This window comes from Aquarana catesbeiana, linkage group LG04 (genome assembly GCF_042186555.1).
Source record: "Aquarana catesbeiana isolate 2022-GZ linkage group LG04, ASM4218655v1, whole genome shotgun sequence".
NCBI lineage: Eukaryota > Metazoa > Chordata > Amphibia > Anura > Ranidae > Aquarana > Aquarana catesbeiana.
This window is the reverse complement of record NC_133327.1, coordinates 307,674,960-307,689,663: the sequence shown is the minus strand read 5'-3', so window position 1 is coordinate 307,689,663 and position 14,704 is coordinate 307,674,960. Positions and strand designations below refer to the sequence as shown.

The 14,704-nt window shown below is 43.4% G+C and overlaps 1 protein-coding gene across 2 annotated transcripts in view; it reads left to right on the top strand.

The window, feature by feature from the left end:
* ASRGL1 (asparaginase and isoaspartyl peptidase 1) overlaps positions 1–14,704 on the top strand; it is a 117,403-nt gene that overhangs the window by 78,996 nt on the left and 23,703 nt on the right. For both annotated transcript variants that reach the window (XM_073626765.1, XM_073626764.1), the window contains one exon: positions 818–936. In XM_073626765.1, coding sequence (XP_073482866.1) covers positions 818–936 — 119 coding nt within the window. The remainder of the gene's footprint in view (positions 1–817; positions 937–14,704) is intronic.

The window sequence follows — 14,704 nt, the reverse complement described above, 5'->3', positions numbered from 1 at the left end:
CCAATCGGCTTCTAACTTCAGCTTTTTCAATTAGGCTTTGAAAAAAAAAACTGGAAGCTGAATGGATTCTATGCAGCGCTGAACCAGATTTTGCACTCCCCAGTTTTAGTAAATCCAAAGCCTTTATGCTGTATGGGTTGATATTGCACAATAAAAATCCCTTTTATAGGGTGTCACTGCAACTAGCAGTCAGATGTTCATGGTTCTCATTCACCCTGTGGCTTGACATAAACTCACTTCTTTGTCAGTGCAATATCCTACAGTTTTGAAAAAAAAGGTATAAAACATGGTTGCTTGGTAATGCCAAAATTAGCTACAAAATCTGGAAATCATGATCCCAAATTCAAGTAAAACTAGGGAGCTAGTTTTTTTTTTTTTTCACCTGAATGAATGATTCTAAACTACAAAACACAGCAGGGGTTGGTTTATTAGAGTGCAAAATATGGTACAGCTCTGCATAGAAACCAATCGGCTTCCAGGTTTTTTTTGTCAAAGCTTAATTGAACAAGCTGAATTTAAAAGCTGACTTGCTACCATGCACAGCTACACCAGATTTTGCACTCTCTAGTTTTAGTAAATCAACCCAGTGAGACTGAATTACTAAAGAAGTTAATGTTAAAGTGAAGATTCATTTCAGTCATCTAATCTTGGATGTTTAAAATTGACAATCTGCTTTATCTGTGTTTGGATAATTAACGTGAATCTTAACTCTTTCCTTTTTTTAATATGCACACTCTCAACTCCTTTAATAAATCAGTGCTGGAGTGTAGAGGTGTACTTACTGCACTACACTGAGATTTTGTTTCTTCATTTGTAGAGGTACAGGAACTGTTGGTGCTGTGGCTGTTGACAGCCAAGGAAATGTGGCTTGTGCGACCTCTACTGGTGGAACTACTAATAAAATGGTTGGACGTGTTGGAGATACACCATGTATAGGTGAGAGAGAACTTGCCAGTCGGCAAAAGGCAGTAAAGCTGTCATTGCATTTGGCCTTTTACTTGCAATATAATAGATTCAATCCCAAATCGTATAATCAAAGGTAATTGTTTAGACATGTACTTTGTATAATCTGAGCATTGTTCATTGCTCCAGTCTAGCTAACTTCTGGTTTCTATGCTTCACTGGCATGTAGTTTTGCAACCATCATTCTTATAGAATTTATTATGTGGACCTTTCATGCATTTCAGGCAGTAAATATAGGCAACTCTGAAGCACAGATTTAACCACTTAAGCCCCGGAAGGATTTGCCCCTTAATGATCAGGCCATTTTTTGCGATACTGCACTCCGTCGCTTTAACTGACAATTGTGCGGTCATGCAATGTTGTACCCAAACAAAGTTTGTCCTTTTTTCCCCACAAATAGAGCTTTTCTTTTGGTGGTATGTAATCACCTCCTGCGGTTTTTATTTTTTGCGCTATAAACAAAATAAGCGACAATTTTGAGGAAAACACAATATTTTGTACTTTCTGCTAAAATATCCAAAAAAAATTAATTTTAAACTAATTTCTTCATCAGTTTAGGCCGATATGTATTCTAATACATATTTTTGGTAAAGAAAATTGCAATAAGCGTATATTGATTGGTTTGCGCAAAAGTTATAGTGTCTACAAAATAGGGGATATATTTATGTCATTTTTATTATTTATTTTTTTTTTTTTACTAGTAATTGCGGCAATCTGCGAATTTTTATTGGCACTGTATCCCAATCCCATGGTACCTTGCTGCCTGCCAGCCGTGATTCCTGTACCGATTCCACCCCCTAAAAGTCATCCTCTTAACACCTCTGTAGTTCAGAAAGCAGGCTCTGTGAAACATTAAAGTAAATGCTATAAACGACTTGAATAATAGTAAGACATTAATGAGCTTTCAAAGATCAATAGAAAGTGGTAAAGTAAAGGATAACCTCAGATCACCCTAATTCCTGCACCTTCACACCTCAGATTAGCCCAATTTCTGCACCTTTACATCTCAGATCAGTCCAGTTCATGCACCTTCACACCTCAGATCAGTCCAGTTCATGCACCTTCACACCTCAGATCACTCCAGTTCATGCAACTTCATACATCGTATCACCCAATTTCTGCACTTTCAGATTTCAAGTAAGCCCCAAATGGATGCACCTTTAGACACCAGACCAGCCCCAATTCCTGCGCCATCATACCCCAGATCAGTCCCAGTTCCTACACCTCAGATCAACTCAATTCTGGGACCTTCACACCTCAGATCACCCCAATTCCTGCACTTTCACCAACTACTACTGTTAAACACTAAACACTTACATGAGGGTTTCCAAAGTCCCCTCTTATATCAGAGCCCCTCCTCCTTCTTACATTAGGGTCCCTACAGTCCTCCACTTTACATCAGGCTCCCCAGAGTCCCACACTTTCTTTAGGGCCCCCAAAGCTCTCCCCTTTACACTAGAGTCCCAAAAGCCTCCTATTAAATCAGTGTCCCCATAGACCCCCCTCAAACTATCAAGGTTAATAGAGCCCCCCTTACATCAGGGTCTCCAGGGCCCCTCCCCTTACAGGTGGGGTGGCCCCAGAGCCCCTCCCCTTACAGGCGGGGTGGCCCCAGAGCATACTTGGACCATGCACCGCATTCAACCAAAGCCCCCTATAATCTCATACTCACCAAACCATAACTCTACCAAACATATCCTACCTTCTATCCAACCCAGCAGTACCTCAAATGCCCCATACTCTACCACCCATAATAACTACATAATCCTGAACATGTCCAAACCACCCATACATGCATGTTCACACATGCAAACCCACACCCAATCACCCACATAAAAACATGCACATGCACATAACCCCACCCGTAACAGATCACACATCTGCACTAACGCACACCAACCACAACACCCACACCACTATACATGGTGACACATTTGCACACCCACAACCACGCATGCACATACATACACACACTGAAACATATTCACCCACAGATCAGCCACCAGACTTGCAAAGTCACAACACCCCATTCATAAAACTATACACTGCCAGCCACCCCTATCCACCTGATGACGTCAGAACACACTGACGAAATCGGTCGGACTTACCGAACGTGGCACGCCACTTCCGTTCGCTACGCAGCATCGTAGCCACGTCCGTTGTTTTGTTTGTCCGCACAGACCCACCTGTGGTCTATGCATTTTTTTTGCTTGTTTTTAGTCTGTCCAATACATTTTTGGCTTACTTCACGATGGGAGTTCTCTACTCATTTCCTCCCCATTTATGGCACTAATGGTCTTCAATGACCCATCTCTATCCGGGAGTTCACTTACATGCATCCAAGCAGCTACAGCGTTACCTGAGTTCCAGTACCTGAACCAAGCTGTGATCGTGTGAAGCTTTCTGACTGTCCTTGAAGCGCTTTTGACTCCTGTCATGGGAGTCACCACAATCTGGTGAGTAGGCTGTGTGGCCGGTGATGGTGGTGGATTACTGTTTCCTGATGTTTGCTGAACTCCAGGAGGATTTATCCAGAAGTTTTGATTTCTACACTATTTGTTTTTGAATTTTTCATATTTTGAACTGTTGCTTTCACTTGATTTTGATCTTTATAATATAATTTAAATTTTTTTTGTTTTATTGCTTTTTGACTTCACCCAGTCGAAAGCCACTCATGAGTGTCATTATTGACACAATTTTTATTTACACTAGTGTGTGATATTTTGCACTTGCACTTTAAAGGGAGCGAGGTTTGTAATTTGTTAATTATTGTCCTTTTCACTTATCTTTATAACGTGCTGCTCCTAAATCAATTTTGTATTAGTCTTACCAGCTTCCATTTGTGCGGGTTGGTAGTTTCTACTATTGACCATACCCCTATCCACCTGCATTCATAACCTCTTAGTCCCATACCGCCAACCAAAAGACACCAAGAGCAAACAAACTTATGGATCCAAACTGAAGAGGAGGTAGGGAGGGAAAAAAAAAAAAAAAGCCAGCAAATGCCTCATACAGTAAGGTACAGCGGAAAGAATGCTTGTACATACCGGCTTCCATAGAGGGCAGTCGCCCCGCCACAGTCTGTGTCAGCTTCCAATTAGCACTGGACCGCAGCGATTGCCTCCCCGTAGCCCCACCAGACCCAGCCGCCCAGGAACTGACATGTGACATCACACCCAGCGTGGGCACCCCGCTGCCACGCACACCCGCCGCCATCCCGAGACCCAGATACAGCCAAGGAGCACGGCTGAGCCAGGAATCAATAGAGAGGCAGTGATTGCATGCAGCTGCAGTGGGTTGAAAGCCAGGCTATTTCAGCCACTGCTCTGTTAGCCGGCCCTGTCAGCAATACCGATGGTCGGCAACCCAGCTCGCGTGCCAACATAGATGCACCTGCGTGCCATCTCTGGCATGCGTGTTGGGTGTTGCCAACCCCTGCACTATAGATTGGGGGGGTGGGGGATTCAGAACATCTTTACCTACCTTAAAGACCAAATGAGTTCATCACTGGATTTCATTGTAGACTGAAGGAAAGCCTAATGCCGCGTACACACGATCGGATTTTCCGACAACAAAACCGTGGATTTTTGTTCTAAGGTTATTGGCTCAAACTTGTCTTGCATACACACGGTCACACAAATGTTGGCAAAAAATTCAGAACGCGGGAACGCAGTGACCTACAAGACATACAATGAGCCGAGAAAAAGGAAGTTCAATAGCCAGTGCGGCTCCTTCTGCTTGATTCAGAGCATGTATGAACTTTTGTGCGACGGACTTTGTACACACGATCGGACTTTCCGACAACAAGTTTTGTTGGCTGAAAATTTGAGAACCTGCTCTCAAACATTTTGTTGGCGGAAATTCCGACCGCAAATGTTCGATGGAGCATACACACGGTCGGACTTTCCGACAACAAGCTCACATCGAACATTTCCCGTTGGAAAATCCGACCTTGTGTACGCGGCATTAGTATGTTGGCACATAGAATTCAGTAGTTTGAAATGTTAAATTACATCTTATAATTCACTTAAATCCGTTTTAAAGGTTGAAGGTTATTTTAGCTTCATGCATTTTATGCATGAAGCTAAAAAACCTTCAGTGTGCAGCTCCCTCCTGCAGCCCCCCTTATACTCACCCTAGCCCGATTCTGACCCAGCGATGTGCATGAGAGCAGAAGCTCTCCAGAGACTCTCCCTCCTCATGGGCTGAGACACAGCAGGGGAAGCCATTGGCTCCTACTGCTGTCAATCACAACCAGTGAGGGGGCGGAGTCAAGCTGTGCTAGGTGTATCTGATAGACACACAGAGGCAGCTTGTGGAATGAGCACACATGAGTGCTCCCAGAGCAAGCAGCTTGCTATGAGGGCATTCAGGGGGGAGGGGCCAGAAGCTCTGTTAGGGGACCTGAGAAGGGGAGAATTGGGGCTTCTCTCCAAAACCATTGCACAGAGCAGGTAAGTATGACATGTTTTGTAAAGGTTCAAATTTTTGTTTTGTAAAGGTTCAGATTTTTGTTTTGTTTAAATAACAAACAAGTTATACTTACCTGCTCTGTACAAGGGTTACAACTTTTGCAGGAGGATTTGTTTCCTCTCCGTGTATTACCTGGGGCCAGTCACTACCATATATTACCAAAAATATTGGAACACCTGCCTTTACACACACACACACACACACACACACACACACACACACACACACGTGAACTTTAATGGCATCCTGGTCTTAGTGCGTAGGGTTCAATACTGAGTTGCCCTGCCCATTGCAGCTATAACAGCCTCAACTCTTCTGGGAAGGCTGTCCACAAGGTTTGAGTGTGTCTATGGGAATGTTTGACCATTCTTCCAGAACCGCATTTGTGAGGTCAGGCATGGATGTTGGGTGAGAAGGCCTGGCTCGCAGTCTTCGCTCTAACTCATCCCAAAGGTGCTCTATCGGGTTGAGGTCAGGACTCTGTGAAGGCCAGTCAAGTTCCCCCACCCCAAACTCGATCATCAATGTCTTTATGAACCTTGCTTTATGCATGATCCAAATCATTTGGTGTTTGGGATTATGGTGTAGGGTTGTTTTTCAGGGGTTGGGCTTGGCCCCTTAGTTCCAGTCAAGGGAACTCTTAAGGTGTCAGCATACAAAGACATTTTGGACAATTTCATGCTCCCAACTTTGTGGGAACAGTTTGTGCATAGCCCCTTCATGTTCCAACATGACTGCATACCAGTGCACAAAGCAAGGTCCATAAAGACATGGATGAGGGAGTTTGAGGTGGAGGAACTTGACTGGCCTACAGAATCCTGACCTCAACCCAATATCACACATATGGGATAATTTAGAGTGGAGACTGCGAGCCAGGCCTTCTCGTCCACATCAATGCCTGACCTTACAAAAGCGCTTCTGGAAGAATGGTCAAACATTCCCATAGATACTCCTAAACCTTGTGGATAGCCTCCCCAGAAGAGTTGAAGCTGTTTTAGCTGCAAAGGTTGGGCCAACTCCATATTGAAACCTACAGACTAACCCTACGTGAAATGTTTCATCTGTAGTGAGCGTTTGTTGCATGTCAAGTCCATTAGGAGAGGATTGAACTCTACCCCACTCTATTAATAACAAAAAATTCTGTCTGGCGTTCTACTTAAAACAGTGGTTCTCAACCTGGGGGTCGGGACCCCCTCAGGGGTCGAATGATGATTTGCCAGGGGTCACCGAATCCTGGGCTGTTTCATTACCCCCCCACCAAGGAGTAAGAGCAGGAATAAAAATAGAGAATACATGGAAAGGAGAGGAAAAGAGGGGGAGGAACAAAGAAAAAGGGAGATAAAGAATAAGAGAACAAGAAATATGACTAGAGAGAGGGATGGGGGAAAAAAACAAGAAATTAGGATAGAGAGAGCTAAAAGAGAAAGAAAGGAGAACAAAGAGAGTGGTACATCCTAAAATGTACCATAAGGGGATTTAATACTGTACGATTGGAAGGGAGTGCTAAATGTCCGTGGGTTAGGGGCGCAAATTACTTGTCTTGCCTTGGGTGCTGACAACACCACGCTACGAAAATAATTTTACTGTTAGGGGTCCCCACAACTTGGGAAATTTTATCAAGGGGTCTCGGCACTAGAGGGTTGAGAACCACTGACTTAAAAGCTACCTAAAACAAACTAAACTCTTTTGAAGAAAGCATCTTTTACTTGGACTGTAGAGGTTTATTTTCAAAAGTGATCACTAGATGTCACTAAATACACTACCTGACTATGAGAAGCTCTCTCGTACCTGTAGTGAGGAAGTGAAACAGGAATTGAACAGTTTAAGAAATATTTCATATTGAATTTAATATGAATTTACAGTATGTAGTATTGTCCCTGTAACATAGGCTTTTCCGAACTAACCCCCACAAAATGCCAAACACTTCTGAGACTTTTCTGTGGATAATGAAATGCTGTACTCAGATTCCCTATTTGCTTGGACCTTATCCTTCAAAATATTCTACAGTGATAGTAACATACAGTGGGTATAAAAAGTCTACACACCCCTGCTAAAATGTCAGGTTTCTGTGTTGTAAAAAAATGAGACCAAGATAAATAATTTCAGAACTTTTTCCACCTTTAATGTGACCTATAAACTTTATAACTCAGATGAAAAACAGACTAAAATTTTTTAGGGGGGGGTAAAACTAAAATAAAGTGGTTGCATAAGTGTGCACACCCTCTTATAACTGGGTATGTAGCTGTGTTCAGAATTAAGCAATCACATTCAAACTCATGTTAAATAGGCGTCGGTACACACCTGCCATCATTTACATTGCCTTGAAAAAGTATTCATACTCCTTGAAATTTTCCACATTTTGTCATGTTACAACCAAAAACGCAAATGTATTTTATGTGATAAACCAACACAAAGTGGCACATAATTTTGCAGTGGAAGGAAAATGATAAATGTTGTTCACAATTGTTTACAAATATGTAAAAAGTGTGGTGTGCATTAGAGCTGCACGATTCTGGCTAAAATGAGAATCGCAATTTTTTTTTTGCTTAGAATAAAGACCACGATTCTCAGGGCGTAACATCTTTCACATTATACAAAAAAAATGGGCTAACTTTACAGCTTATATTTTATTTTAATTAAAGTGTATTTTTTTTTTTTTTTTTTTAAATGCGTTTGAAAGACTGCTGCGCAAATATAGTGTGACATAAAATATTGCAACATTTTATTCTCTAGGGCAGGGGTAGGCAACCTCGGCCCTCCAGCTGTAGTGAAACTACAAGTCCCATGAGGCATTGCAAGACCCTGATAATCACAGGCATGACTCCTAGAGGCAGAGGCATGATGGGATTTGTATTTTCCCCACAGCTGGAGTGCCGAGGTTGCCTACCCCTGCTTTAGGGTCTCTGCTAAAAAAAAAAAAAATATATATATATATATATATATATATATATATATATATATATATATATATATATATATATATATATATATATATATATATATATATATATATATATATATATATATTTTTTTTTTATATATATATATATAATGTTTAGGGGTTCTAAGTAATTTTTCTAGTAAAAAATACTGATTTTTAACTTGTAAGCAACAAATGTCAGAAAAAAAAGTTTAGTATTTAAGTGGTTAAACTTCCCTCATTTACAGACCTAAGTCCATGCCTTTGATCTAAGAGATGTGGAGATAAACTTGGCAGGCTGCCTGGAATATTTTTTTTATTTTTATTTTTTTAGTCAGCTGTCAGAAGTGAGCAGAGAACTCTGCATTTGTCACATAGAATCTAGAAATGCTGTTTTAAGATCGTGAGGGATTAGAATTTTGATTCTTTAACGATGCAGCTCCAGTGTGAATTTGTATTCAGACCCCTTTACTCTGATAGCCCTTAGGCTACTTTCACACTGGGGCGGGCGGGTGTCGGCGGTAAATCGGTGCTATTTTTAGCGGCGCTATTCGGCTGCTAGCGGGACACTTTTAACCCCCGCTAGCGGCCAAAAAAGGGTTAAAACCACCGGCAAAGTGCCGATTTCAATGGGCAGGGGCGCTTTAGGAGGTGTATACACCACTGCTACATCGCTGCAAAGATGCTGCTTGCACAACTTTTTTTACCATCCTGCAAACGCACCGCTCCAGTGTGAAAGCACTCGGGTTTTCACACTGGAGAGACAGGAGGCTCTTTACAGGCGCTATGCAGGCACTATTTTTAGTGCTGTTGCACCTGTAAAGCACCTCAGTGTGAAAGTAGCCCAAGTGCCGATTCACACGGGGCAACACGACTTCAGCGAGACTTTGCAAGGCAACTTCAACGCAACTTTGGGCGACTTACAACACAACTTCAAGCCCAGGACAGGCGACTTTGCCTGTGGCCAATCAGAGCTAATCAGCTCTTGTGACATACAGTACCTGCCCACGAGAATGTGTTTCCAGCGCGATCCTATCGCGCTGGTTCTCTGCAACAGGGTACTGTGCATCTCGCACTCGCTGCAATAGGAAAAACAAATTTTCCTATTGCAGCGAGCGCGAGAGGGAAATCCCCTCCAGGAACATACCAGGCTCTTGGGTCTGGTATGGATGTTAAGGGGAACCCCTTACGCCGAAAGAACGGCGTGGGGGTCCCCCCCAAAATCCATACCAGACCCTTATTGGAGCACGCAGCCCAGCCGGTCAGGAAAGGGGGTGGGGACGAGCAAGCGCCCCCCCTCCTGGACCGTACCAGGCCGCATGCCCTCAACATGGGGGGTGGGTGCTTTGGAGAAGGGGGGCGCCTTGCGGCCCCCCACCCCAAAGCACCTTGTCCCCATGTTGATGAGGACAAGGACCTCTTCCCGACAACCCTGGCCGTTGGTTGTCGAGGTCTGCGGGCAGGGGGCAGCCCCCGTATCCCAGCCCCCCACCATATGTGAATGAGTATGGGGTACATCGTACCCCTACCCATTCACCTGGGGGAAAAAAGTGTCACTTTAAAAACCTGTGTAGTGTGTTTTTTTTAATTTAATTTATTAGGCATCTTCGGGGGTCTTCTTCCGACTTCGGGGGTCTTCCGACTTTTCCGCTCTCTCCGGGCTCTTCTCCCGGTGTCCAATTCTTCTGCCGGGCTCCTCCACCATCTTCTGCTCTTTTGCCGCTCTCTTGCTAGCGGTGGCCCGGTCTTCTCCATCGTCTTCTTCCCTCTTCTTTTCTTCCGATGTTGACATGATGCTCTCTCCCGCTGCAATGCTGTGTACACGGTGCGCATTGACTTATAGGCATGGGGCGTGGACACCCGGTGACCCAGCCCCTTTTGACGTCACAGTCCCACCATGCCCCGGAACTGTGATGTCATAAGGGGCGGAGTCACCAGGTGACATCTCCCGGTGACCACGCCCCATGCCTATATGTCAATGCGCACCATGTACACAGTATTACAGCGGGAGAGAGCGTCGTGTCAACATCTGAAGAAGACGGAGAAGACCAGGCCACCGTTAGCAAGAGGGCGGCAAAAGAGCAGAAGATAGCGGAGGAGCCCGGGAGAAGAGGCCGGAGAAAGCGGAGAAGTCGGACGAGACCCCTGAAGTCGGAAGAAGACCCCCAGAGCTGCTTAATAAATTAAAAACCTGTGTAGTGTTTTTTTTTTACACTTTTTTTTCCCCCAGGTGAATGGGTAGGGGTACGATGTACCCCATACTCATTCACATAGGGTGGGGGCGGGATCTGGGGGCCCTCTGCCCGCAGACTCCAACAAACAACGGCCAGGGTTGTCGGGAAGAGGCCCTTGTCCTCATCAACATGGGGACAAGGTGCTTTGGGGTAGGGGGGCCGCAGGGCGCCCCCCTTCCCCAAAGCACCCACCCCCCCATGTCTAGGGCATGTGGCCTGGTACAGTTCGGGGGGGGGGGGGCGCTCGCTCATCCCCACCCCCTTTCCTGACCGGCCGGGCTTCGTGCTCACATAAGGGTCTGGTATGGATTTTGGGGGGGGACCCCCACGCCATTTTTTCGGCATGGGGGTTCCCCGTAAAATCCATACCAGACCTAAGGGCCTGGTATGCCCCTGGAGGGGGAACTCATGCCGGTTTTTTATTTAAAATTTGGCGTGGAGTTCCCCCTCAATCCTCTTTTTCCTGTAAAGTCGCTTCACTATAGATGAGGATCCGACTTGGAGGCGACCTCCATTGAATTCTATGGGTACAGGTCGCCTTGAAGTAGTACAGGAACCTTTTCTGAAGTCGGAGCGACTTCAGTAGTGTACATTAAGACGGCTCTCATTGACTATAATGCAATTCCCAATGTCAAGCGACTTGAGGGCTAACAAGTCGGATCCCAAGTCATTGTAGTGTGAACCGACCCTAACTAAAATCTAGTGGAACCAATTGCCTTCAGAAGTCACCTAATTAGTAAATTGAGTCCACCTGTGTGCAATTTAATCTCAGTATAAATACAGTTGTTCTGTGAAGGCTTGTGAGAGAACCATGGTGAACAAACAGCATCATGAAGGCCAAAGAACACACCAGACAGGTCAAGGATAAAGTTGTGGAAAAGTTTAAAGCGGGTTAGGTTATAAAAAAAAATCCAAGTTTGAACATCTCCGCCATCATTCTAAAATGGAAAGCGTATGGCACAACTGCAAACCTACATGGCTGTCCGCCATCGACAGGCTAGGCAAAGAGAGCATTATTCAGAGTAGCAGCCAAGAGGCCTATGGTAACTCTGGATGAGCTTCAGAGATCCACAGCTCAGATGGGAGAATCTGTCCACAGGACAACTATTAGTCGTGCACTCCACAAATCTGGCCTTTTATGGAAGATTGGCAATAAGAAAGCCATAAAAATTCCTGTTTGCAGTTTGCGAGAAGCCATGTTGGGGTCACAGCAAACATGTGGAAGAAGGTGCTCTGGTGGGATGAGACCAAAATGTAACTTTTTGGCCTAAAAGCAAAACGTTATGTGTGGCGGAAAACTAATGCCCCGTACACATGGTCGGACTTTGTTCGGACATTCCGACAACAAAATCCTAGGATTTTTTCCGACGGATGTTGGCTCAAACTTGTCTTGCATACACACGGTCACACAAAGTTGTCGGAAAATCCGATTGTTCTAAACGCGGTGACGTAAAACACGTACGTCGGGACTATAAACGGGGCAGTGGCCAATAGCTTTCATCTCTTTATTTATTCTGAGCATGCGTGGCACTTTGTCCGTCAGATTTGTGTACACACGATCGGAATTTCCGGCAACGGATTTTGTTGTCGGAAAATTTTATATCCTGCTCTCAAACTTTGTGTGTCGGAAAATCCGATGGAAAATGTGTGATGGAGCCTACACACGGTCGGAATTTCTGACAACAAGGTCCTATCACACATTTTCCGTCGGAAAATCCGACCGTGTGTACGGGGCATAACACTGCACATCACTGAACACACCATCCCCACCGTGAAACATGGTGGTGGCATCATGTTGTGGGGATGCTTTTCTTCAGCAGGGACGGGGAAGCTGGTCAGAATTGATGGGAAGATGAATGGAGCCAAATAAAGGCAATCTTAGAAGAAAACCTGTTAGTCCGCAAAAGACTTGAGACTGGGGCGGAGGTTCACCTTCCAGCAGGACAACGACCCTAAATATACAGCTAGAGCTACGATGCATGGTTTAGACCATAGCATATTCATGTGTAAGAATGGCCCAGTCAAAGTCTAGACATAAATCCAATTGAGAATCTGTGGAAAGATTTGACAATTGCTGTTCAGACACTCTCCTTCCAATCTGACAGAGCTTGCGCTATTTTGCAAAGAAGAATGGGCAAAAATGTCACTCTGGATGTGCAAAGCTGGTAGAGACATAACCAAAGATTTGCAGCTGTAATTGCAGTGAAAGGTGGTTCTACAAAGTATTGACTCAGGGGGGCTGAATACAAATGCACGCCACACTTTTTACATTTATTTGTAAAAAAAATTTGAAAACCATTTATCAGTGCCACTTAACAATTATGTGCCACTTTGTTTTGGTCTATCGCATAAAATCCGAATAAAATACATTTACAATTTTCGTTGTAACATGACAAAATGTGGAAAATTTCAATGGGTATTAATACTTTTTCAAGGCACTGTAAAGTGCCTCTGATTAACCCCAAATGTAGTTCAGCTGTTTTAGTAGGTCTTTCCTGATATTTTCTTAGTCTCATCCTACAGAAAAATCTCATTGTTAAAAGATCTGTCAGGAGGGGGGTACAACATTTCCAAGGCATTGGATATACCATAAATTATAGCACAAGTAGGTTGCTACTACCTAATATGATCAGAAGATTGTTTAGCGCTACCTGGGTGTGGAGAGGCAGTCGCACAACATCAGTAGCAATCATGAGAAAAAATGGTCCGTAACTCCATGCTTGCTCTTTAAAAAAGGCCCACAAGGCTGAAATGCATTTTACATCTGCTGTCTGTGTCTTTTACGGATAATCAATATGTTTTGAAGATTTTAAAGAGCAAGCAAGGAGCTGCGGACCATCTTTTCTCATTAGATATACCATGGAACACAGTGAAGCCAGTCATCAAGTGGAGAAAATATGGCAAAACAGTGACATTACCAAGAACTGGACGTCCTTCCAAAATTGATAAAAAGACTAGTAGAAAACTGGTGAGGCCTACAGCAACATTAATCACTTAAGGACCGAGCCTCTTTCTGAGATTTGTTGTTCACAAGTTAAAAACAGTTTTTTTATTTTGCTATAAAAATACTTAGAACCCCCAAATATATCTATCTATATAGATAGAGATAGATATAGATATAGATTATATATATATCTCTAATATAGAGAGAGAGAGAGAGAATAAAATGGCGGTCGTTGCAATACTTTCTGTCACACCGTATTTGCGCAGCGGTCTTACAAACGCACTTTTTTTTTGGGAAAAAATGCTTTTTGAATTAAAAAAATAAGACACCATTAAAGTTAGCCCAATTTTTTTCTATATTGTGAAAGATAATATACGCTGAGTAAATTGATACCCAACATGACAAACCTTTATGCTTAAAAATCTTCATAGGCGACATTTAAAAAAATCTACATGTTGCATGTTTTGAGTTACAGAGGAGGTCTAATGCTAGAATTCTTGCTCTCACTCTACTGATCGCGGCAATACCTCACATGTGTGGTTTGAACACCGTTTTCATATACGGGCGCTACTCGCATATGCGATCACTTCTGCACGCAAGCTCAGCGGGACTGGGCACGTTTAAAAAAAAATTTAAATTATTTTACCTTTTATTTTTTATTTTTACACTGTTCTTTTTTTTTTTTTTTTTTTAAAAAGGCCAATTCTGGCACTTCTCTCCTACATGTAAAAATCATATATATTTTTTTTTTTAGCTAGAAAACTACTTAGAACTCCCAATCATTGTGTGTGTGTGTGTGTGTGTGTGTATATATACAGTATCTCACAAAAGTGATTACACTCCTCCTCCTTTTTTTTTGTAAATATTTTATTATATATTTTCAAGTGACAACACTGAGGAAATAACACTTTGCTACAATGTAAAGTAGTGAGTGTACAGCTTGTATAACAGTGTAAATTTGCTGTCCCCTCAAAATAACTCCAACACACAGCCATTAATGTCTAAACCGCTGGCAACAAAAGTGAGTACACCCCTAACTGAAAATGTCCAAATTGGGCCCAATTAGCCATTTTCCCTCCTCGGTGTCATGTGACTCGTTAGTGTTACATGGTGTCTGGTGTGAATGGGGAGCAGGTGCGTTAAATTTGGTGTTATCGCTCCCACGTCATG